The sequence below is a fragment of the Artemia franciscana genome, chromosome 5, assembly GCF_032884065.1.
Source record: "Artemia franciscana chromosome 5, ASM3288406v1, whole genome shotgun sequence".
Classification (NCBI taxonomy): Eukaryota; Metazoa; Arthropoda; class Branchiopoda; order Anostraca; family Artemiidae; genus Artemia; species Artemia franciscana.
Window position 1 is genome coordinate 29,013,031 of NC_088867.1, and position 26,134 is coordinate 29,039,164.

Consider the following 26,134-nt stretch of genomic DNA (forward strand, 5'->3'; position numbering starts at 1 on the left):
GCTTTGATTAATTTGGGATGTTGGTGCTTTTCCCTACACCCTTAGGTTTTTAAACAACCAAAAAAACTGTGACATAACGTGTACGTTTGTATCTTAGCTGAAGATTTTCCTTGGCCCTCGTAGGTTTTAAACATTAAACAATCAAAGAAAAATACTCCCTATTATGTCACCCTCAACTTCTATTACGTAACGAACACCTCCATTTTGAAGTAGTTTAAAAAAGGGCCGGGATTGGGATTCGAAGGAAGAGGCTTTGTTCGGCCCTGGAGTCCCCTCACTACTAACAAGCATCATTAAAATTTAAAACGAACAGAAATTATTACGTATATGAAAGGGGTTTCCCCTCCTCAACACCTCGCTCTCTATGCTAAAGTTTCAATTTTGTCCAATTCTTTAAGAGCGACTCCTAAAACACAAGGGTCGTTTAATTAGAACGATAAGAAGCTTTATTAAAAGTACTAAAATAACGTAGCGTAAAGAGCGAGGTGTTGAAGGGGGGGGGGCAACCCCCTTTATATACGTAATGATTTCTGTTCGTTTTAAGTTTTCATCTTGCTCCTTACTTTCAGTTAAAAAAACTTGCTTTTATTTAATCTGTTTCTAGTAGGAACATTACTATAAAAAAGCACCAAGTTTTATTTTCTGTTTTGAAAATGCCTTTTTCATTCAGAAAACTATACTCACTCTATATCTAGCTTCTCATTTGTCAATAATTACATTCTCGTTCTATATTGTAGATGTGGTTGGTGTATTCATACCTATTTTCGAAAGTTTTAAATCTAATTTGGACTGATCGATTTTAGAGAGTTGAAGAATCTTAAATATTAGGAAAAAAATATTAACTGAACAAACCTTACGGAAGAGGAAGTGCGGAACATTTTTATGATTTGACCATTAACTAGGCTCACCTATTTTCTTGATGGTATGGCTTTGGGGTCTATGGTACGGAATTCGAAGTTTCAAAGGCGGAATATTTGCATAAATGTTAATATGGAATATATCAGGAAGTGCGATGCGCTACTGTTTTTAGGCTTTTCTTATGTGAAAAACGAGAACTGATCAATTAAAAAGAAATATATACTGGAATTAAAAAAAATACCCCCCTCTCTCCCCTCCCCAAATGGTTTCTGTTCCCCCTACCCTTATATTTGTATTTGAATCTGAAAAACAACTTGGAAATGTGATGTTTCATAAAAGAGAAGTTACAATTTTATGGTTGATGATTATGGATAATTTTAAGATCAGGTCAAGAATTTATTAGTATAACCGTAAATAGAAAAAAAAAATTGTGGCGAGTTTCGATTGCAAAAAGCCAAATGCTCTAGTACAAAGTTAGTTAAACTTTTTTTATGTATGAAAATATCTGACAGTCAAATATTATTCACATATCTGTCATTTTGTCGCATTTGTTGTTTTGACCTCTAACTTCAAAGAAAGGAGTTTTCATGGAAGCAGAGGCTTAAGTGGAACTATATTATATAACTATTATGCAAGCAAAGTTTCAGCATGAAAGAAAGAAAAAGTTTCAGTTAGAGATAAAATGTAAAACATTAATCTCCACCACGAATTTTCATTGGATGATAAAAATACACTGGTGATATCTGTGATAAACAGTATCAGGTGTTTGCCTTATCCTGACGACACATTTTTCCGACTTAAAATTATTCCAAACAGAATAATATTATCGGGGAATAAGTCGTTTCTGTTTAAAAGTAGGAAACATATCAGTTCTCAAAAGAAGGTGTTTAGTAACAAGGGACAGTACCGAGGATATCATCAGAATAGACTGTAAAATTAACTTAAAAGGAGAAATAAGATATTTCACTTCTTACGTTAAAAAAAAGCACTTAAAATTGACAAAAAGAGATGAAAATACTTTATAAATTCTAGATCCCTGTTGGCTATGAAGTACTTAGTAGACCTATTCCGGATCTCGTGTCCTTGAAGATCACAGTACCTTGAAGAATAACAGAGAAATCTGAATAGGTTCTAGACTGGATGGCTTCTTACTTATCCAAAAGGGTTTATCGGTCCTTTCTCTTGTTAATAATTCATATATCTCCTCCAACACTGACAAAGAAAATTATTCACACAAAATTTTTCCGTTCATGTGTTGTTTTTTCAGGCACGTTCTTAATGAATCTCTAGAATGATGTAAAAATGTTCTTTTTTCTTGACAACATTGCTTTTACTTGGCTCAGCCAAAATAAAGCATCTTCACAATCTAAGCTTAAAAGAACCCCATTTGTAATCCTTTCAGCTTAGTGAGTAGCTGCTTGCCCATTGTTCTTCCTTCTTTTATCTCAGTAAAGGAACGCAGGAATTGTCGTTTGTTGGAAAATAAATTGTACCTCTTCTAGGCCTATCGCTGGATCAAAAACCGAAGAAAGAGGAAAAAAGGCAGCTGCTCAAGTAAGCGCAGAAATACGTGAACTCTGTGATGTCATTTTTGACTGCGGTACCAAAAACAAAGATGGTACGGCCATTATTACATTTGGGAGGCTTTTTCAAGTAAGTTAGGTGAAGCTTAATCTGAATTAAACATGTATTTTAAAAAAGTTGTGTTTGTGGTCGCAAAAGGGAAGTCTCGTTTTTAACTCGGCGTTTTCCGATATCTAAGTTTTTCTACAATCTAATAGGTCGTTAATCATATTTGACTTGGGGATTGGTGAGTTGCCGAATGCTTATAAGAAGAAGGAGATATCTCTCTATATCCTGAAATATGGTCTGTGGTAATACACCCTAATTGCGAAATATATATGTGGTGTATATGTAAATATTAATGTGCATGTTTGTATGTCAAGGTAAGGCCATATATCTCGCGAACAAGTTATTATGATGTACCAAAAGGATCGTAAACCATTTTAGAGAAGAAGAAGACATTGGTAGCAAAAAAAAATGTGTTTTTAGGGGAAATTCCAACTAAAAGTTACCGGCATATGGGACCAAAAAAATATGAGGTGAAGGTAATTCAGAAAGAAGCTGTGGTTTTTATGAGCCAAGTTGCGAACTCCTTTCATTCGTATTAAAAAAAAAAACTTACCTAAGAATTAAAAAGAAGAAGATTTAATATTAAAATAAAATCGAGTACTCTGTGATAGAAGAGATTCAATGTAAGAATTTAAGAATAATTCTTCGACAAATATACATGGTGACCGTTATAATTTGTAATTAGGCTCATTTTAGGCTACTATTTACATAAGTACTTTTTGCCACAGCCGCGGTTTAGCAACCCATCCAGATGCATTCATCTCTATCAGGACAGTGTATGTACACAACGAACTGACGAGCCTTGAATGGTGATACCCTTAAGACAATTTAACCTACTCTTGTTTTGGAACCACAGCTTCGGTCTCTCAGAAAACGAACACTAAAGAGAAAACAAGAAATGTATTTCATTTAAACCTAGGCAAAAACTAAACTTTGGTAGTAATTGCCTCGTACTTTTAAAGCTTTTCTGGAACTGTTCATGCACTAAACTGACGATCAGTCACAGCACTCACTGTCATTATAATTTTCGTAATTCTATAATGGCCTTTTAATTTGACGAAAAACGGCGACAATGTTTTTTTGTTATCAAGTTGTTTACAACATTCTTTTATCCCAGCTAGATACGAAAGCTTATGAAAAAATACAACAAGAGAAATTTCTTTTCTTTACAGACAAATTATTTAATTTGTTTATGTTAAAATTGTTTTTGATTAAATTTTTGTCTTTGATTACATGAAAAATATAAATATTAAAAAAAATACATGAAATATTTCTAAATAACTTTTTTCCTCAAATGGTTAAGAATAGCTGTCAACATGAACCTTTCGCTCTTTGTTTCTTTAAAATTACGTCTCTTTTTTTCTTGTAGATCTGGGGGAGTTTCAAAAGACAACTAAAAATACGTATCTTATTTGATAAATATTTAATAAATTATGGGATTAATCATTAAGATATAAGGGTTTCAGACAACCTGTATTGGGTGGGAATTTCAGGGCTTGAGCCCCCCTCCCCGAAATATTTGTCCAACTCGTAAAAGCGTGACAAAATTTATATCGACAAATTGTTGATGGATTTTTAAAATATTTTGTTGACCCCCCCTCACCAAAAAATATATCCTCCGAACAAAAATCTTGTATACGCCCTTCGTTTCATGGATGCACGAAACCAAAGGAGAGCAAGCAATTGTGAACAAATTTGATAGTTTTGCTGCAAAACCCTATAAATAGAACTGTATTACATTAAACTTCTAGGTTTACAATGTCATTTCGGACAAATGTGTTGGCCTCCTGATGAGAGCTCGGAAACATGGCTTGGTCGAGTTTGAGGGAGAGATGTTATTTCAGGCAAGTACAAATTTTATGCAGGTTAAAGAAAGAAACTTTTTCCTTTCAGGCTGCTGTCGAAAATAAAATGGGTTACATATTTTAGTAGACTTTCATTTATTAAAGAAAATATCGAATTATTTATCATAGCAAAATAATACATTGAAAATCAGTTGTAAATATAGTTGGAAATGCAACTGTAACTACTCGTTGGTAATTGCAAGTATATTATTTACTGATTGCTTTTCGAAATTTTAAACTGAATATTTATTCTTAAAATCAAACACAAATATACCACTACTTTCATTACTGAACCTTTATCATAAGCATTATGTACTGTTATATTAAGAAAAAAGTAAAAATTTAGCACTAAGGCTGGTATAGATCGGAATGATACACTCTCACGTATAAAGTAGATTAATATGAATTCGTTTTAAGTTTTGACGTCACTCTTTACTTTCCTTTGAAAAGCTTGTTGTAATACTTATTTGACATTGATGTCAAATAAAATGAACAGTTCAGCTCTTCAAACAAGAGTTTAACCTTTGTATACCAATGCTAGAAGAATGCGAATATTCAAATCAAACATTGTTTATATTAGTAAATACTGCCAGTTCTTCTATAGTAGGTGAGCTTTCAAACCCTCTGCTTTAATATCCAGTGTGTATATTATATTAAAATGAATTTTACCAAATGAATTGGGGTTTAAAGAGCCCTCCGTGTCTATACGAAAATTCTCTCATGCAAGATTTCAGAATTTGGAAATTCACAATGCAATTTTAAATACTTTAGATATGGATCCTCCTCCCTCCAAAAAGCAAATCTCTGTGTCTTGATCTAAAAATTTGTGGAAAAATATGAAGTTTCTAAATATATGGTATCTTTAATGGTTGGAATATGGTTATTCCTTGCAAAAAATCACATGAAATTATTCGTATCATAATTGGCCACTTATCATGATAGTATGATAAGTAGCGGTCTTAAAAAATAATAATAATGGCATGCAGACAAAAGTAGTTGAAGTCCCGATCTCCTGATTCTCTGCCTTTGGCTGACTGTAAGGCGGCTACAATTGTAATTAAATATAAAAAAAAGTTTTTTCAACTGAAAATAAGGAACAATATTAAAACTTAACACGAATAGAAATTATCATGTATGTGAGGGGGTCGCCCCTCGTCAATACCTTGCGCTTTACGCTTAAATTCGAAACCTGTCCCAATCCTTAAAGAATGACTCCTGAATCCCAAAGGCGGTTTAATTAGAATAAAAAGATCTTTTAAAAGTACTAAAAACTTCAGCGTAAAGAGCGAGGCATTGAAGAGGGGGAGACCCCAGTCATATACCGGATAATTTCTATTTGTTAAAAGTTTTAATGTTGATCCTTACGTTCAGTTGAAAAAAATGTTTTCTAAAATTAATTTATGACCGTTTTTAAGTAATGCTGAGAAATCTGGCTGCCCCTCCATGGGAAATCTTTCCCCACAAAAAAAAATTCCATGGAAAAAATCCTCCTACAATTACTTCCTTCCCCATCTACCAGAAAAATCCCACAGGAAAGCATTTGTATGCTTCCCAATAACCAATACCATATTCAAACAATGGGCAAAGTTCATAATTTGCAGCCCTTCCCACGGGGATTGTGGAGGTTAAGTCATCTTCAAAGATATAGTTATTTGGTTTTTCGACTGTATAGGAAAAATAGCTATCTCCAAAATTTTGGTCGAGTGACTTGGGGGAAAAATGAGTGTGGGAGGGGGGTTAGCCACCCTCCATTATTTTGGGTCACTTAAAAAGGGCACAATAACGTTTGATTTCCGATCAAATGAGCCCTCTCTCGATCTTGTACAATCACTGGTTTGATATCATCACCCCCCGGTGAAAGAACAAACAATCAAACAGATAAACACACATCCGTGAACTTTTTTCTGATAACAAATGCAAAATTTCGCATTTTTCTACATAGGAACTTGAAAGCTCTTCAATTGTATCCTCTGGTATGTTCAATCTAATGGTGCGATTTCTATTAACAACCTTTGATGTTTTGGGGGTGTTGCCCCCTTTTTCAAAAATGGACAAATTTTCTGAGACCCGTAATTCTTCATGGGTTCTATTAAACTTGATGAATTTATCTTGAATAAACACCAAAATTCGATTCTTATTATATATCTATTGCTATCAAGACTCTATTTCAAGAGTTTCGTTTAATATTAAGCCGCATCCTTCCTTACTTATATTAAATGAAAAAAAACTAATATTTTTAGCTGAAAGTAAGGAGCGACATTAAAACTTAAAACGAACAGAAATTACTCCGTATATGAAATGGGTTGTCCCCTCGGCAATCCCTCGCTCTTTACGCTAAAGCTTTTAATCGTTTTAAAAAATAGAATTGTGGCAAAGAGTCAAAGTTTAGCGTAAAGAGCGAGGGATTGCGGAGGGGACAACTTTTTTAGAGTTTTGGTTACTATTGAGCCGGGTCGCTCCTTACTACAGTTCGTTACCACGAACTGTTTGATATCGTCACCACGAATTGTTTGATATCAGATGACATCTAAGTTAATTATTCTGGAATAAAATACGAGTAAAACAATAAGAAAACTCCTCAAAAAAGTAAAGAGGAAAAGAAATCATAGCATAAGCGATAAATTACAATAATAAAATATAGGTTTTCCGAAATATGAATAGGTTACCGTGCATGTCCGAAATTGGTGAATATTGAAATTCACCGGTGAATATCTGAAATGCCTTTTTCTCTCCTCGGGTTTAGTCAGAGTTGACATTCATTTTTTTTTACTTTTATGCAAGGTTTGATGGTGACAGATTAGATTAGGTTGGGTTAGGTCAAGTTTTTAATTTATTTCTGAGATTTTTAACCTAATTTATCCTAACCTGACTTAACCCAACCTAACCTAACTTTAACTTTACCACCAAAGCTTACATCGAACTGAAAAAGCTGACTCACAAAGCAATTGAAATCCAAGGAGAAAAAATGATTAAGATATTCACCGGTGAATGTCAACATTAACCAGATTTTGGACCTTCACAGTAACAACAATATTAAATAATAAATAGATAAATATCAAAAACAGAAGTAGACCTACCTTTAATTTCTAAACTGTGGTCCCTCCTCTGACAAAAACTTTTCATCTTCTTTAACAACTGCTGATGTTTTTCCTCCTTGACAGTCTTTAACAGTCGTTAATTTTCCATAGATTACTAATTTGTGTGTCAAGGGGTAAATGTCCCATCTAAAGTTGTTGTTGCTTTATGTCCAAAATGGCTGAAATTAATACCTTACAGTGGGATGATCTCCTTTACTGCTTGAAAAAGATAATAGAGAAGTTATATTAGAATGAAACCTGTCGCCATATTTTTTTTTCTACCGATTAGAGACAACCTCCCGTGGGACAAACAAAAAAAGACAAATTAGCAGGCACACATCCTTCTTGGGGTTCAACTTAAAATAATATTTTAAAGAGATGTAAAAAGGGATGTTGAACCTAAAACGGACGAAAATAATGCAATATAACAAAATGTAATAAATGTTTCCTCAAATTCATCCAAAGGTTTGCACAATGAGGCCCAGTGGTGCCTGGAAATTATGTGGTCAGGTAGCAATTTACAGATATTGGTTTTCCACAGTATCTTAGGAACGGCTTGAAGAATCGGTTAGAATATTTTAGAGAGTGTCTGGTGGAGGAGAGCCCCCCACTGAGAGGCGGGGGATGAAGTACCTACAAGTTTGGTCTCTAATTCACCAATAGGGTCTTAGACTGTGGCCCAATTAACAGCAGTGTTGTTATACCAGGTACAGACTTTACGCCTGAGGCTCTAAAGGTGTATACCCTTAACTTCTTTTAAATATGGAATAAACGTTTGACCTAAATATTCAGGCAATAGAAAACTATAAAAATAGATTTTTTATTTGGCATGAATGAAACTGGTCTTATAACACGCGCTTGAGTAAAGTAAATTGAATGTATTTTATAATATGAATAAAATTTTAATGACTCAAGAAGCGAGAAATCTGCAACCCCTTTTTCTTTTGACATGCACTTGGGTATAGCAAACCAGCGAACTAATGTCACAAATGAATTAATTGTTATGGCCTTTCTTTAGAAGGAACTTGTGGCCATCCATGTTCCACCGCCAAGTGGCCACCAATACCCCTCCCCCAACCTTTTGCCCCACTTTATTGGACTGAAAATTTTTCGGGACATAATATCTTTTTGGACCTATAATTTTTTTGAATTTTCAAAAAAGCTTGTTCAAAATATTTTGTATTGTTTTGCACAAAGCAAGATGTGGATACGTTTTTTGAATCAAATGTGTGGTTCAAACTCTTTTTGCTCTGTTTTGCACAAAGCTAAATGAAGTGAGAATTCAACAAGATTCAGTCAGAAACAGACACTACTACCAACTCACAAGGGGTATACTAGAGTCTGAAATAGGTCAATTAGGCTTTTACCAAAGTCTGAGCATGATGAATCAGATTCCGAGTTAGAGACACATGAAGTGGGAATTTATTCAGATTCAATCAGAAACAGACACTAATATCAGTTCACAAGTGGTATACTAGGGTCTCAAATGGGCGAATTAGGTTTTTACTAGAGTATGATATGAATGAATCGGATTCTTTTAATAGTTATAGACACATGAATTGGGAATTTATTAAGATACAGTCAGACACACACACTACTATCAGCTTACAAAAGGTATACTAGAGTCTGAAATAAGTGAAGTAGGTTTTTACTAAAGTCTGAGAGAGATGAATCGGAGTCTTTTTAGAGTTAGAGACACATGATGTGGTAATTTAGAAAGATTCAGTCAGACACAGACACTACTAGCATCTCAAGAGTGGCATACTAGAGTCTAAAATCAGTGAATTAGGTATTTCCTACTTCAAGAAGGTGACTTAGGTTTTTACTTAGCTTGGCGTGTCACACTAAGTGAACTTAAATGAATATAATTTGAGCAAAGTTATTTGAAAGAAGGTTTGGTTGTAGGTTGGCTACAGGTGCTCGGGTGCAGGTAAAAAACCAGTTCTGATGCCTGTGTCTGACTGAATCTTGATAAATTCCCACTTCATATGTCACTAAATCTAAAAAGAATCCGATTCACCTCTCTCAGACTTTAGTAAAAACCTAATTCACCTATTTCTGGCTCTAGAATGCCACTTGTGGGCTGAAAATAGCATCTGTGTCTGACTGAATCTTGATAAATTCCCACGTCATGTTTCTCTATCTCTAAAAGGAATCCGTCTCATCCCTCTCAGACTTTGGTAAAAACCTAATTCATCTTCTCAGACTCTAGTATAGCACTTGTGAGCTGGTAGTAGTGTTTGTGTCTCATTAAATCTTGATCAGTTCTCACTTCGTATATCTCTAACGCTAAAAAGAATCCGATTCGTCTCTCACATCATTGGCAAAAACCTAATTAACCTATTTCAGACTCCCGTATACCAATTGCGAGCTGGCAGTAGTGTCCTTGTCTGACTAAAGTCTGATAAATTCTCACTGCACATGTCTATAAGTCTAAAACATTAAACATAAGTCTATAAGTCTAAAACATAAGGCATTAGTATACCTCTTGCGAGCTGGTAGTAGTGTCTTTGTCTGACTGAATCATGTTAAATTCTCGTTTCATGTATCTGTTACACCAAAATAGAATCCGATCTATCGCTCTCAGACTTCAATAAAAAGATATAAGAACTCATATGGCACTTGTGACAGGGCCAGAAGAGGCAAGAGCCAAGAGCTCATATGGTACGAGCTCCAACAAAATTTTAAGAATCATTAGTTTGATTTAAATGGAAAATCAGAAGTTTAATCCGGTCGAGATTTAAAATAAGAGCTCTGAGTCACGATGTCCTTCTAAATATCAAAATTAATTAAGATCTGATCACCCACTCGTAAGTTATAAATACCTCATTTTTCTAATTTTTCTTCTCCCTTCAGCCCCCCCCCCAGATGGTTGAATCAGAGAAAATGACTTTATCAAGTCAATTTGTGCATCTCCCCGACACACATACCAATTTTCATCGTCCTAGCTCGTCCAGAAGTACCAAACTCGCCAAAGCACTGAACCCCACCCCCTAACTTCTCAAAGAAAGCGGATCTAGTACGATTACCTCAATCACGTGTGTACGACGAGTGCTTATTCTAACCACCAATCTTCGTCCCGATGCCTCCACTCTATGCGTTTTCCAAGATTTCGGACTTTCCCCTCCAACTCCCACCAATTTCAAGATCTGGTCGGGATTTTAAATAAGAGCTCTGAGACATGAGTTCCTTCTAAATATCCAATTTCATTAAGATCCGGTCACCCGTTCTTAAGTTAAAAATACCTAAATTTTTCTAATTTTTCAAAATTAACACCCCCCAGCTCCTCCAAAGAGAACGGATCCGTTCCCATTATGTCAATCACATATCTGTAACTTGCGCTTATTCTTCACATCAAGTTTTTCCTATCTCTGTCATTCCTATCTCTCCACTCTATGCGTTTTCCTAGATTTCTGTTTTCCCCCTCCAAGCTCCTATGTCCCCCGGATCCAATTCGAGTTGGATATGGAGCATCTGAGACATAATATCCATCTATATATCAAGTTTCATTAAGATCCGATCAGCTATCCGTAAGATAAAGATACCACAATTTACACGTTTTTCAAGAATTTTGGTCCCCCCCCCAACTCCCCCCAATGTCACAGGATCTGGTCGAAATTTAAAATAAGAGCTATAAAGCACAAGATCCTTCTTAATATCAGATTTCATTGAGATTTAATCACCTGTTCGTAAGTTACAAATACCTCATTTTTTACTAATTTTTCCGAATTATTCCCCCCTCCCCAAGTCCACCAAAGAGAGTGGATCCGGTCAGGTTATGTCATTAAAATCTCTTAGACTTGTTTTTATTCTTCCCACCCAGTTTCATCCTGATCTCTCCGCCTTAAGTATTTTCTAAGATTTTCGCCACCCCTACTGCCTACCCCCCTCCCAATGACGCTGGATCCGGTCGGTATTTAAAATAAAAGATTGAAGTTATGAGGTCCTTCTAAATATGAAGTTTCATGAAGATCCGATCGCTCCATCGTAAGTTAAAAATACGTCATTTTTTCTAGCTTTTCACAATTAACCCTCCTCCCTCCCAACTCCTTCAAACAGAGCGGATCCGTTCCATTTATATCGATCACGTATCTAGGACTTCTACTTATCTTTCCCACCAAGTTTCATCCCGATCCCTCCACTCTAAACGTTCTCCAAGATTTTAGGCTCCCCCTAAACTCTCCCCACTGGCACCAGATCCAGTCAGGATTTAAAATAAGAGCTTTGTGACATGATAACCTTCTATATATCAATTTTCATTGAGATCAGATCACCCGTTCGTAAGTTTTTCAAATACATTCAAAGGATTTTTTCAAATTTTTCAGAACTGATCCCCCCCCCTCCAACCACCCCAAAGAGAGCGGATCTTATCCGGTTATGTCAATCACAAATCTAGGACTTGTACTTATTTTTCCCACCAAGTTTCGTCAGGATCCCTCCACTCTAAGGGTTTTCCAAGATTTTAGGAACACCCAAACCCCCCCCCCCCCAATATCACCAGATCCAGTCGGGATTTAAAATAAGAGCTCTAAGACACAATATCGTTCCAAACATAAAATTTCATTTTGATCTGGTCACCGGTTTGTAAGTTAAAAATACCTCATTTATTCTAATTTTTTCCATTCAACCGACCCCTCACCCCCCCCCCCCACCAGATGTTTGAATCGCGGAAAAGCAATATCTAATTTAATCTGGTCTGGTTCCTGATACGCCTGCCAAATTTCATCGTCCTAGCTTACCTGGAAGTGCCTAAAGTAGCAAAACCAGGACAGACAGACCGACAGAATTTGAGATCGCTATATGTCACTTGGTAGATACCAAGTGCCGTAAAAAACCTTATTCACTTACTGCAGACTCTAGTATACCACTTTTGAGCTGGTAGTAGTGTTTGTGTCTGACTGAATTTTTATAAATTCCTACATGTGTTTAACGCTAAAGTTAAAATCCAATTCACCTATTTTAGACTCTAGTATACTACTTTTGAGCTGGTAGCAGTGTCTAACTGAATCCTTATAAGTTCCCATGTCATATGTCTCTAACTCTAAAAAGAATCTGATTCGTCTCTGTCAGGCCTTGGTAAAAACCCAATTCACCTACTTTAGAATCTAGTATACCACTTGTGAGCTAGTATTAGGGTCAGTGTGTCAGTAGTGTCCACAAAATTATGAGCAAAAAATTCGAAGTTCAAAATATTCCAAAAAAATGAAGATATTAGACTATTTTATGATTGCACATGGTAAAGAATGTGATTAAAGGCTCTTTTCCTATTTCAAAAGTTTTAGTTTTTAGTCACAAAAAAGTCTGAAAAAGAGGGGGGGCTAAAAGTTAGGGGAGGGGTATTTGGGGCTCCTTGGAGGTGTTACATGGATAACCATAGGTTTCTTCTAGAAAATGCACTAAGAAAAAAAACGGTAGCAGATTTCTCGCTTTTTGATTGATTAAAATTCTGTTTGGATTATAAAATGCATCCAATTTACTTTCGCCAAGCACGCGTCATAAGACCAGTTTCACTGAGCACAAATAAAAATTTATTCATATAGTTGTCATGACCTGAACATTAGGTCAAAGGCTTTTGGTAAATGCAAATTAGGTTTAGGGTATATTTTTTAGAACCTCAGCCCTAAAGTCTGAAACTGCTATTATCAAAATAACGTACCTATCAAACAGTTCGTGGTAACGAACTGTAGTAAGGAGCGACCCGGCTCAATAGTAACCAAAACTCTAAGAAATTGAATTTTGATATCAATAGCTACATCAAAAGAATTGCATTTTGATGCTGATTTTAAATATATAAGTTTAATCAAGTTTAGTCTTACCCATCAAAAGTTACGAGCCTGAGATAATTTGCCTTATTTAAGAAAATAGGGAGAAACACCCCCTAAATGTCGTAGAATCTTAACATAAATGACACCATCAGATTCAGCGTATCAGAGAACCCTATTGTAGAAGTTTCAAGCTCCTATCTACAAAAATATGGAATTTTGCATTTTTTGCCAGAAGACAAATCACGGGTGCGTGTTTATTTGTTTTTATTTGTTTTTTTTCCCCAGGGTTCATCGTATCGACCAAGTGGTCCTAGAATGTCGCGAGAAGGCTCATTTTAACGGAAATGAAAAGTTCTAGTGCCCTTTTTAAGTGACCAAAAAAATTGGAGGGCATCTAGACCCCCTCCCACGCTCATTTTTTTCCCAAAGTCAACGAATCAAAATTTTGAGATAGCTATTTTGTTCAGCATAGTCAAAAACCATAATAACTATGTCTTTGGGGATGACTTACTCCCCCGAAATCCCTGGGGGAGGGGCTGCAAGTTACAAACTTTGACCAGTGTTTTCATATAGCAATGGTTATTGGGAAGTGTACAGACGTATTCAGGGGGATTTTATTTTGTTTGGGGGTGGGACTGAGGGGAGGGGGCTATGTTGGAGGATCTTTCCTTGGAGGAATCTGTCATGGGGGAAGAAAAATTCAATGAAAAGGGCGCAAATTTTCTAGCATTACTATAAGAAAACAATGAAAAATAAACATGAAAACGTTTTTCCAAATGAAAGGAAGGAGTAGCATTGAAACTGAAAACGACAGAGATTATTACGCATATGAGGGGTTCTAAAAATACTTTAGCATAAAGAGCAAGGTATTTAGGAGGAGATATATACCTCGCTCTTTATGCAAAAGTATTTTTAGTAATTTAAACTATTTGTTCTACGACCTTTCTGATTCAGGGTTCATTCTTAAACAATTGGGACAAAACTTACAATTTAGTGTAAAGAGCGAGGTATTAACGAGGGTACAAACCCCCTTGTATACATAATAAAAATATAAGACTATGAAAGTTTGTTACGTAAGTTAATTCTTAAGTTACGTATATTTTTTACTAATAAAAAGGTTCGTTAAAAATTAAAAGTTCTAGTTGCCTTTTTAAGTAACCGAAAAATTGGAGGGCAACTAGGCCTCCCTCTCCACCCCTTATTTCTGAAAATCGATCAAAACTAAGAGAAAGCCATTTAGCCAAAAAAAAAGAATTAATATACAAGTTTAATTTTAATAATTTATGTGCGAAACCAAACATGCATTAATTCAAAAACGTTCAGAAATTAAAAAATAAAAAAAAACTAATTTTTTTAGCTGAAAGTAAGGAGCAACATTAAAACTTAAAACGAACAGAAATTACTCCGTATATGAAATGGGTTGTCCCCTCCACAATCCCTGGCTCTTTACGCTAAAGTTTGACTCTTTGCCGCAATTCTACTTTTTAAAAAAAATTAAAAGCTTTAGCGTAAAGAGCGAGGGATTGCGGAGGGGACAACCCATTTCATGTACGGAGTAATTTCTGTTCGTTTTAAGTTTTAATGTCGCTCCTTACTTTCAGCTAAAAAAATTAGTTTTTTTTTATTTAATAATATATCAGTGGCGACTCTGGGATTGATTCGAAATTTCCAAAAATACTGTTCTTGAGGGGGGGGGGGGATAAAAGACTTCAGGTTTGGTATTTGAGAAAAGGTGAGAGGGATAAGAAACCAACTAATTTTTGTATCTGATCTGCCTACAAATTAGTATGATTCATAGAATGTTCTAATGGTTAAGTTACAAGATAAATCAGAAGATACTATGTTTACTCACGTTATCAAAATTTCCTATCTGTAATATCTCAGGAACCGCTTGGGGAGGGATTTCAAATTTATAAGGAGTTTACTCAATTTTTAATCTTTGAGACGGTAAAAATGGGGAAGGGAGGGAAAATTTTTATTAATAAAATTTCTCTTAATATTTAGAACTAAATTTTTTAATTCTTTCTTATAAAATTTAGAATTAAAACGAAATGAAAATATACAAAGTATGGTATAATTTTTCTATAAGACACTGAATAAACAAAAAATGTGTTTCCAATAATGGTAGCTAATGAACTAGTGTTCTAGCCTTTATCTAGCCTTTATACGTGCCAAAGCCTTTATCAAACAGTTCGTGGTAATGAACTGTAGTAAGGAGCGAACCGGCTCAATAGTAACCAAAACTCTAAAAGACGGAATCTTGATACCAATAGTTACATCAAAAGAACCGCATTTTAATACTTATTTCAAATAGACAAGTTTCATCAAGTTTAGTTCTACCCATCAAAAGTTACGAGCCTGAGAAAATTTGCCTTATTTTAGAAAATAGGGGAAAACACCCCCTTGAAAGTCATAGAATCTTAACGAAAATCACACCATCACATTCAGCTATCAGAGAACCCTACTGTAGAAGTTTCAAGCTCCTATTTACAAAAATGTGGAATTTTGAGTTTTGCTTTATTTTAGAAAATATGGAAAAAGGTCCCTTAAAAGTGATAGAAACTTAACGAAAACCACACCATCGAATTCAGCATATCAGAGAACCCTACAATAGAAGTTTTAAAGCTCCTATCTACAAAATGTGGAATTTTGTATTTTCCGCCACGAGTCACATCACGGATGCATGTTTATTTGTTAGTTTATTTGTTGTTTTCTTTCCTCAGGGGTCATCGTATCAAACCAGTGGTCCTAGAATGTCGTGAGACGGATCATTCTGACGGAAATAAAAAGTTCGAGTGCCCTTTTTAAGTGACCAAAAAAATCGGAGGGCACCTAGGCCCCCTCCCACGCTCACGTTTTTCCCAAGTTCACCGGATCAAAATTCTAAGATAGCCATTTTATTCACCATAGTCGAAAAACCTAATAACTATGTCTTTGGGGACGAGTTGCTCCCCCACAGTCCCCGTGGAGAGGCTGCAAGTTACAAGCTTTGACCAGTTTTTACATACAGTAATGGTTATTACTACTACTACTACTAATAACTCACTGCAGCACCAAGCCACCTGAGGCCAACACAGCTACGCACACTTCCCCTCCAACCTAATCTTTTTAAAGCCTCCCTCTTTACACACTCCCAGGAAGTTCCCATTTCCTTTAAATCTTTATTTATGACATCCTCCCAACCCAGACAAGGACGACCTGCTTTCCGTGTAGCCCCAGACGGTTGGCCAAAAAGGACAATCTTCGGTAATCTGTCATCCTTCATCCTTAGAACGTGGTCTAGCCATTTCGACCTTTCTTTCATTTTTATAGCCCTAGAAAGCGGGGGAAATCTAATAGACGTTTTCAGAGGGATTTTTTGGTTGGGGTAAGGGTTTGAGGGGAGAGGGTTATGTGGAGGGAACTTTCTATGGAGGAATTTGACATGGGGGAAGAGAATTTCCATGAAGGGGCGCAGGATTTTCTAGCATTTAAAAAAAAAGGAAAAATAATTATGAAAAAGTTTATTTCAACTGAAAGTACGGAGCAGAAATAAAACTTAAAACGAACGAAAATTATTACGCTTATTAAGGGTTCATCTCCTCTTAAAAACCTCGTTCTTTACGCTAAATTATTTTTAGTAATTTCAATTATTTATTCTACGGCCTTTGTGATTCAGGGATCATTCTTAAAGATTTGAGACAAAATTCAAACTTTATTGTAAAGAGCGAGGTACTGACGAGGGGTCGAACCCCCTCATACACGTAGTAAAAACATACGAATATAGAAGTTTCTTACGCAAGTTAATTCTTAAGTAACGTATATTGTTACTAATAAAAACGTTTGTAAAAAATTAAAAGTTCTAGTTGCCTTTTTAAGTAACCAAAAAATTGGAGAGTAACCAAGCCTCCTCCCTCGCTCATTTTTTTTCAAAATCGTCCAATCAGAACTATGAGAAAGCCATTTAGCCAAAATAAAAAAATAAATATGCAAATTTCGTTTCAATTATTCATTTGCGGAGATCCAAATTAAAAACATACTTTAATCAAAAACGTTCAGAAATTAAATAAAAAAAATTTCTTTTAACTGAAAGTAAGGAACGACATTAAAACTTAAAACGAACAGAAATTACTCCGTATATGAAAGAGGCTGATCCTTTCTTGACGTCCCGCTCTTTACGCTAATGTTTTTTACAGTTTTACAAAAGTAGAGTTGAGAGTAAGAGTCAAACTTTAGCGTAAAGAACGGGGCATTGAGGATGAAACACCCCCTTTCATATACGGAGTAATTTCTGCTCGTTTTGAGTTTTTATGTCGCTCCTTACTTTCAGTTAAAAAAACTAGTTTTTTTAATTTAATTTCTGAACGTTTTTGAATTAATGCATATATATATATATATATATATATATATATATATATATATATATATATATATATATATATATATATATATATATATATATATATAGACCCAGCAATTGAATCGTCGATTCAACGTTCTTTGCGCCAGAAATGGCTCTGGAAGAGCTTTATCCTTTATCTTTTTTTTATCATCATCGCTTTATTTTTTAGTGTTTGTTCATGAGGTGTCAAATCAGTAGTTTGAATTGAATTGAGAACATCTAGCGTGATGCCATTCCTCCTCCCTGTTAATGCATAAAAATCATCTATTTTATAAGAAATGGTTTTTTCTTGGAATGTTTTGATTTTCACTGTCTAACGTGATGACACCGGTCACTTTTCTTCTAGCGAAAGATTTTCCATTATTTTCATTTGAGATTCGTTGTAAATTCTGGCACTTGTTGTCTTCTAGTCACAGGCCTCGTTTGCGCTTCATTTTTCGTGCATCATTACATCAGACATTTTGCAATGCCTTTTCCTTTAGCTATTTGGATTCGTTCAAAATCGTATTATAATCATACAACTACGATTATAAGAAAATTTATATTTGTTGAAAATGAGGTGTTGTTTGAACAAACCTCTGAAGAAGTTATTACCGGAGTTCCATCCTCAGACCCTTGGAATACCATATTTCAAAATGAAAGCGATGATGAGTGGGTCGGTATTTCGACATGGATGAGGTTATCAATGCTTACCGTGCCTCTGTTAAAAAAAACGAAGGTTCGCTATATGTTTTTCTTCAAAACAATAGAAAAGCCAAGGCAAAAGCTGAAGGTCTAATTAAAGAAAAAGCAGTAAATAAAGACGTCCAACATCTTACAAAAGCTCATAGCAAAGAAATAGCTGTACATTTAGCACCAAATGTTGCTGAACTTCATATTAAAACTTTTAGGGAAGGAATAATAATTACTAATGGATTTTGGTAATTCTAAGGACGTTGACAAAGAATGCGCAGGCAAATATGAAGCAGAAGCTGGAAAAACTACATTTGGCACTAAAAGACGTAGAGTTCTGGCCAACAGTATCCAAAAACTAAGAAAACGAAATTGTAATTTTAAAGTGGCTGCCTCTAATTTAAGGTCTATTTCCTTAAATAAAGCACAAAGAACATGAAATGAGCTAACTCGCAGTAGTTGTGAATCATATTTCGTTTGAACAACAAAAAGAAATTTTTCGTCCGACAGCCCGAAACAGAAAATGTAACAAGACATGTCCAAACAGGTAAAGCTGAAGGTATGGAAAAATGCTTAAGGTATCGTTTAACCACAATGAAACACAGGCAAAAATGTGATTAGGAAAAAGCGAAATCGAGAATAGCAACGGCAACAGCCAAATGCATGAAACGAACGGCAGCAAGAATCACACTGAATTACAAACGAACAATTTTTTACAACAATATGTGGTTAGAAGCTGGAAAACACGGTTTTTGGCATCTATGATGCCATGCGAAATTATACAAGATGATGAAAAAGGCTGGAAAAAATATATGTGGTAAGTATGAACGAAAATTGCCAACAAAACCTACAGTTAGAAAACAAGCGACAGTGGTTTTCACTTTGAATCGTAAGCAAAATCTGTGCTAAGGAGAGAAGAAACAGTGAGAATCAAAACAAACCCCAATAGAATACAAATCCTATAGGATATATGAATCTGTGAATTAATAACAGGAAAAAGGAGTTAAATTAACTCTTTATAAATCAGTTAGAGCTGCCATTAAACAATTGAAATCCTAATCTAATATCACACAGAAGAAAAATCTGTTTTTTTCTTATTGGACCTAATAATCAGGCTTTTTTGAAATATGGACTTTTTGAAAACAGACTTTTATTATTAATTTTAATCGAAATAATAGTTACCATCACTGAAATACCTTCAAATGTCAAATCTTCCTCGCTTGACAACTATCGGTCTGTGTTTGTTCTTTATTATTGGTACAAAAAGTCTGTTCATTTTATTTATCCATTGCCTTATCAAAAAAATTAGATCAGTTTTTCTCTACTCTGATTTATTTTTAATAATAAAAGATGCGTCTGATGCGTCTAAAATTACTTGCACTGTGAGCCCTTTCGTGACTTGAGCCATTCAGGTGACTTATGAGGTTGCTAGTATTTATTTATGGTATTTTTTTTCTCGTTTCACGTTTCACTTGATTATTATTTTTAATTTGTTTTTAGGTAAAATTTAGTTATTCATTTGTAGTAGATCTTTTATTTTAATTTTCTTCTTGGTTATATGAATATATGCTTGTTTTATCTTTACTTATTCATCCCATGCCATTTCTATCAGTTTTAAATTTGACTTGTTATGTGGATTTATTTCTGTTTACTTTAGGTTGTGATTGCATTCCTTTGGACATGTTTTTTTTGTTTTTTTTTTTTTGAAAACGCGTTTTAAATTCGTTAATAACACCCTTCAGAATAGCTAAGAAAAGATTGTTGCAAACCTAGGAGATAACGGATCAGAAGACATGGGGAAGGGGCAAACTTTACTCTTATTTAAGTGATCGTTCTTTCTTTTATGTTTTAAGTTTTTAATTTTATTAAGAATGGTCACTAAAACGGTACATAAAGAAATACTTTAAAATTTACAAGTTCCTTCTTAACTCCACACCTTGGACAAAAATGGCGCTTTCATTTTAGTGTTTGTGATTTTTCTGATATAATTTCAGGTACAGATATATCAAACAGTTCGTGGTAACGAACTGTAAGTAAGGAGCAGCCCGCTCAAAAAGTAACCAAAACTCTAAAAAGCGAAATTTTTGACACCAATAGTTCTATCAAAAGAATTGTCCTATTATGCTGATTCCAAATATATAAGTTCCATTAAATTTAGTCTAGCCCATCAAAAGCTATGCGACTGAGAAAATTTGCCTGATATCCGATAAAAGGGGGACACACCCCCTAAAATTCAAAGAATCTTAATGAAAATCACAATATCATATTAAGCGTATCAGCAAATCCTACCGTAGAGGCCTCGTGCACCTATCTTCAAAAATGTGAAATTCTGTATTTTTTTCCAGAAGAAACATCACGGATGCGTGTTTACTTTTTGTTTGTTTGTTTTTCCCAGGGGTGATCTTTTCGACCCAGTGGTCCTAGGATATCGGGAGGGGGCTTATTCGAATTGAAGGTAAAAGTTTAAATGCATTTTTTAAGTGACCAAAAAATTGGACGGCAACTAGGCCCCCTTCCACCCCCTTTTTCTCAAAATCGTCCGATCAAAATTTCTCGATAACCATTTTTTCAGCATAGTTGAAAGACCTATTGACTATGCTTTTGGAGTTAACATGACCCCCACAGCCCCTGGGAGAAGGTCTTCTGGCTATAAATTTTGCTCATTTTTTTGTATAGTGCTTGTTATTGGGTAGTTTGCATGCATTTTTTGGGCGGGGGGGGGGGGCAAATCTTCTACCGGGAGGATTTTCCATGGGAATAATCTTTCACGGGGAGGGAATTTTCAAGGGGGGTTAATTTTTCACGGAAAATTTTACACTGGGAGAATTTGTCAGAATTCCTATAAAAATTCTTATTATGTCTTGCTTTCTCTTTGCCGACTCAATTTTACGCCTGGCAATGTTAAGGTTAATTTTCTGGGGTAAATTTTAACCAGGATTTAGTTGTCTCAATCCTGACAACCTCCAGAGGTGGAGTCAGGTTTCTTGGCATTATTAAAAAGTGATCAGAAATAACATTTTAAAAATGACGGTGATGAGAAGAAAAACAGACATAAGCCATACATTGAATTTTCTATGTCGTTAAATAAAAAAAAATTCAACCGAAAGTAAGGAACAACATTAAAACTTAAAGTGAACAGAATCATTACGAATATAAGAGGAATATCCCCTTCTCAACACCCGGCTCTTTACACTAAAGTTTGACGTTTGTCCAAATTAATTAAGAACGTCTTCTGAAACACGAGGTTCATTTAATCAGAGCAATAAGAAACTTTTTAAAAGTACTAAAAAACTTTAGCTTTGAGAGTGAACTGTTGAGGATGGGGATCTCCCCACATACGTAATAATTTTTGTTCGTTTCAAGTTTTAATGTTACACCTTAATTTCAGTTGAAAAAAACTATTTTTTTATGTAACGACATAGGAAACTCAATGTATGGCTTACGTCTGTGTTTCTTCTCATCACCGTCTCTTTCAGTTTTTATGGCACTTAGTATCTACCAAGTGACATATAGTGATCGCAAATTCTGTCGGTCGGTCGGTCTGTCTGTCTGTCCCGGTTTTGCTACTTTAGGCTCTTCCAGGTAAGCTAGGACAATGAAATTCGGCAGGCGTATCAGGAACCAGACCAGATTAAATTAGAAACTGTAATTTTCCCGATTCGAATATCTGGGAGGGAGTGGGGGGACGGTTAAATCGGTAAAATTAGAAAAAATGAGGTATTTTTAACTTACGAAGGAGTGATCAGATCTTAATAAAATTCGATGTCTCAGAGCTCCTATTTTAAATCCCGACTGGATCCGGTAACATTGGAGGGAGTGGAGGGAGTCTAAAATCTTGGAAAACGCTTAGAGTGGAGGGATCGGGATGAAACTTGGTGGGAAAAATAATCATAAGTCCTAGATACGTGATTAACATAACCGGAACGAATTCGCTCTCTTTTGGGGAGTTGGGGGGGGGGGGGTAGTTCTGAAACATTAGAAAAAATGATGTGTTTTTATCTTAAGAAGGAGTGATCGGATCTTAATGAAATTTCATATTTAGAAGGACCTCGTAACTCAGATATCTTATTTTAAATTCCGATTGGATCCAGTGCCATTGCTGGGAGGGGGAACCGGAAAACTTGGAAAACGCTTAAGGCGGAGAGATCAGGATGAAACTTGGTGGGAAGAAAAATCACAAGTCGAAGATACGTGACTGACATAATCGGACCGGATCCACTCTCTTTGCTGGAGTTGAGGGAGGGGAGTTATTCGGAAAAATTAGAAAAAATGAGATATTTTTAACTTACAAACGCGTGATCAGATCTTAATGAAATTTGTTATTTAGAAGGATCTTGGGCTTTAAAGTTCTTATTTTAAATCCCGAATGGATCCGGAGACGTTGGGGAGGGGGTGTGGAGGGGGAAACCGGAAATCTTGGAACACGTGAAAATTTAGGTATATGTTTCTTGCGAAAAGGTGATTGGATCTTAATGAAACTTGATATATAGAAAGACTTTATGTCTCAGATTCTCCATTTTCAATTCAAATTGGGTGGGTGGACATAGGGGTTTGGAGGGGGGAAACAGAAATCTTGGAAGCCGGAAATCTTGGAAAACACTAAGAGTAAGAGATCGGGATGAAACTTAGTGGGAAGAATAAGCACAAGTCTTAGATATGTGATCGACATAACCGGAATGATACCACTCTCTTTGCTGGAGCTTGGGGTTGTTAATTTAGAAAAATTGAGATATTTTTAACTTGAGAATGGGTGACCAGATCTTAATAAAAATTTATATTTAGAAGGAACTCATGTCTCAGAGCTCTAATTTCAGATCCCGATCAGATCTGTTGACATTGGGGGAGTTAGAGGGGGAAACCGGAAATCTCGGAGAACGCTTAGAGTGGAAAGATCGGTATGAAACCTGGTGGGAAGAAGAAGTAAATGTTTTAGATACGTGATTGACGTAACCGGACTGGATCCGCTCTCTTTGGGGGAGTTAGGGGGTAGGGTTCAGTGCTTTGGCGAGTTTGGTGCTTCTGGACGCGCTAGGACGATGAAATTGGTAAGCGTTTCAGGGAGCTGCACAAATTGACTTCATAAGGTTGTTTTCCCCGATTCGACGATCTGGGGGGCTGAAGGGAGAGGAAAAATTAGAAAAAATGAGGCATTTTTAACTTACGAGTTGGGTGATCGGACGTAAATGAATTTTGATATTTAGAAGGACCTCGTGACTCAGAGCTCTTATTTTAAATCCAGACCGGTATTAAGCCTCTGATTTTCCTTTTAAATCAATATATTGATTCTTAGAATTTTGCTAGAGCTCATACCATATGAGCTCTTGCCTCTTCTGACCTCGTTACAAGTGCCATATGAGCTCTTAGCTCTTGTTACTTTAAGTTATCTTAAATTTTTATCTTCTTAACTGTTTGTCCCTCTTTATTTTCCTTGCCATTATTTACTGTCTAATTTTGTGACTTATTATTGGAGAAATTAATTTACTAATTCGTGTTTAAACACTAATAAAAGTTTTCACTAATAAATCCTTTCTTTTAGAGACGAGATGATGAAGTACTAATCACGTTGACAAAGTCAATAAATGCAATCAGGCACCAATTTGGAGCACCCCCTTTAAAAAATGGAGGTTCTTTGTTAGAAGCAGAAAATGGAGATATTCTACAGAACCAATCCAATAAGCACCTAGTTGTGAACTCTGATAGTAAACAATATGCGGAATCAGCACCTGTTACGCCGGAACCAGAAAATCGAATTGTTTTATCTTTACGTGCTTTGTCCGAACCATTGGAAAATAGCCGTGACAAAGATGAAAATCAATATCATCGTAATTCAAACGTATATTCTAATGATGTTTCTTCTGAGAAAACAACTGCAACGAACCGTGAAGACTCCCTCACTGGGACTTTTAACGGTCGAACAGATCCTACTTCCCCTCAGGATTGTGGAGAGTACGAGGAAAACCAAGAGAACATTTATACAGACACTATTGAAAAGAGCAGAAAACAATCATTAGAAGCAGCAAAGTTTGAGAGGAGATCCAGCGCATCACAAATAAGTATTATAGTAACGGAGGACGAGCAAACGAAATACATGGAAAATTGTTGCGCTCAAAATGAGTCTTTGGAAGTACCCAGCTCTGTCACTCAATTTCCCTCTGAAAATATTGATGGAATAACGCATCAAAAAGGGGAAGTCAATTCTGAGGATCTAGAAACTTTAGCGGACGAAATGCTTAACAGTAGTGCTGGTGACCAAAATTTGGCCAGCGTCATCATAAACCTAAATTCTGATTTAAATTATGAGAGCAACCTTTCCTATGATTTAAATGAGCCAAGTAACCGACAAGAAGCATATCAGCTAAAACACCCGGTTCATGAAAACAATTCAACTGACACGGCTGAAAGGAAAGAAAACATTGATCATCAAGAAGAACTGTGTTTCAAGGATCGTCATATAGAGTACAAGCAGGAACCAAGTGAACTTGACAATGACAGCAGTGAATTTTGCAAGGTCCAGGATGACAACATTGAATGCAAGAATAAACTTTCACGAGTAATATAAAACTGGAAAGTAGTATGGGCTAGTCAAAGAATTCTGGCATTGCTATGCTTATATCTCAATTATAATATCGATAATATTGCTAGACAAAACGAAAACCGTCGTCAACTTTTCAATGGCACATTAACGAAGGAACAATGCGAAATTGTGAACTGTTGAATCGTTCAGGAGAGCTTCTCACTTCGTTTCGGTAACTTTGAGAATGCAACCTAAATGTTTCAATTAGGTGACCATTAATTGGGCTCTTGCAGTTTTAAAGAGTTTTGTACATTGAGTTTTAGATAAGAAAAATTAAATTAAATAAGTCTTAACGGAAAGGAGCCGAAAATGGCAGCAAAAGTAGACTCTATGATGTCTTATCTACATAATTTGGTTATTTGTGCCCTTTTTCATTGATTTTATTTTTCGTCATTCTTCCTTTTCATTTGCTTTTATTTTTATTTATGCCAATATAAGCGTATTCGTTTGAAAAATGATGCCGTAAATTGATCGTCATGAAGTCTATTCTACCATATTAAGTTTAACATCAGTGATTAGGTAACCGTGACACACGCCAAAATGAACCAAGCAAAGACTGATGTGTCTCCTATTTAACACTATTTAACGTTGCTTTTTTCTGGCATCATCATATAGATAAAATAAAATAAAACTAGTTTTTTCATCTGATTAAATAAAAAAACAAGTTTTTTAAATGAAAGTAAGGAGCGGCATTAAAACTTAAAACGAACAGAAATTACTCTGTATATGAAAGGGGCTTTTCCTTCTAAACGCCCCGCTCTTTACGCTAAAGTTTGACTCTTTCTCTCAACTCTAAATTTTAAAACAATAAAAAACTTTAGCGTAAAGAGTGGGGCGTTTACAAGGAAAAGCCCCTTTCATATACGGAGTAATTTCTGTTCGTTTTAAGTTTTAATGTCGCTCCTTACTTTCATTTAAAACAATTGTTTTTTTTTAGTTAATTTCTGAACGTTTTTGAATCAATGCATGTCTTGATTTTGGCTCTCCGCAGAGGAATAATTAAAACGAAATTTGTATATTTATTTTTTTTGGCTAAATAGTTTCTCATAATTTTGATCAAATAATTTTGAGAAAAAAAGAGCGGGGGAGGAAGCCTAGCTGCCCTCCGATTTTCGGGTAATTAAAAAGGCAACTAGAACTTTTAATTTTCTACAAATCTTTTTATAAGTAAAAGATATACGTAACTTATAAATTAGCTTACGTAAAGAACTTTTGTATTCTTATGTTTTTATTACATATATGAGGGGGTTCACCCCTCGTCAGTACCTCGCTCTTTACACTAAAGCTTAAATTTTGTCCCAGTTCATTAAGAATGACCCCTGAATCACAAA

At 35.4% G+C, this 26,134-nt stretch overlaps 1 protein-coding gene and 1 long non-coding RNA gene across 6 annotated transcripts in view; one reads left to right on the plus strand and one right to left on the minus strand.

Moving 5' to 3' along the window:
• Positions 1-25,284, plus strand: part of LOC136027227 (uncharacterized) — a 46,629-nt gene extending 21,345 nt beyond the window's left edge. For all 3 annotated transcript variants that reach the window (XM_065704280.1, XM_065704281.1, XM_065704282.1), the window contains 3 exons: positions 2,361-2,511; positions 4,242-4,334; positions 23,766-25,284. In XM_065704280.1, coding sequence (XP_065560352.1) covers positions 2,361-2,511; positions 4,242-4,334; positions 23,766-24,788 — 1,267 coding nt within the window. In that variant the 3' untranslated portion in view covers positions 24,789-25,284. The remainder of the gene's footprint in view (positions 1-2,360; positions 2,512-4,241; positions 4,335-23,765) is intronic.
• The window catches only part of LOC136027229 (uncharacterized), a 173,023-nt gene that overhangs the window by 58,345 nt on the left and 88,544 nt on the right, over positions 1-26,134 (minus strand). For all 3 annotated transcript variants that reach the window (XR_010617547.1, XR_010617545.1, XR_010617546.1), the window contains exon 2: positions 7,412-7,627. This is a non-coding gene — a long non-coding RNA (uncharacterized LOC136027229). The remainder of the gene's footprint in view (positions 1-7,411; positions 7,628-26,134) is intronic.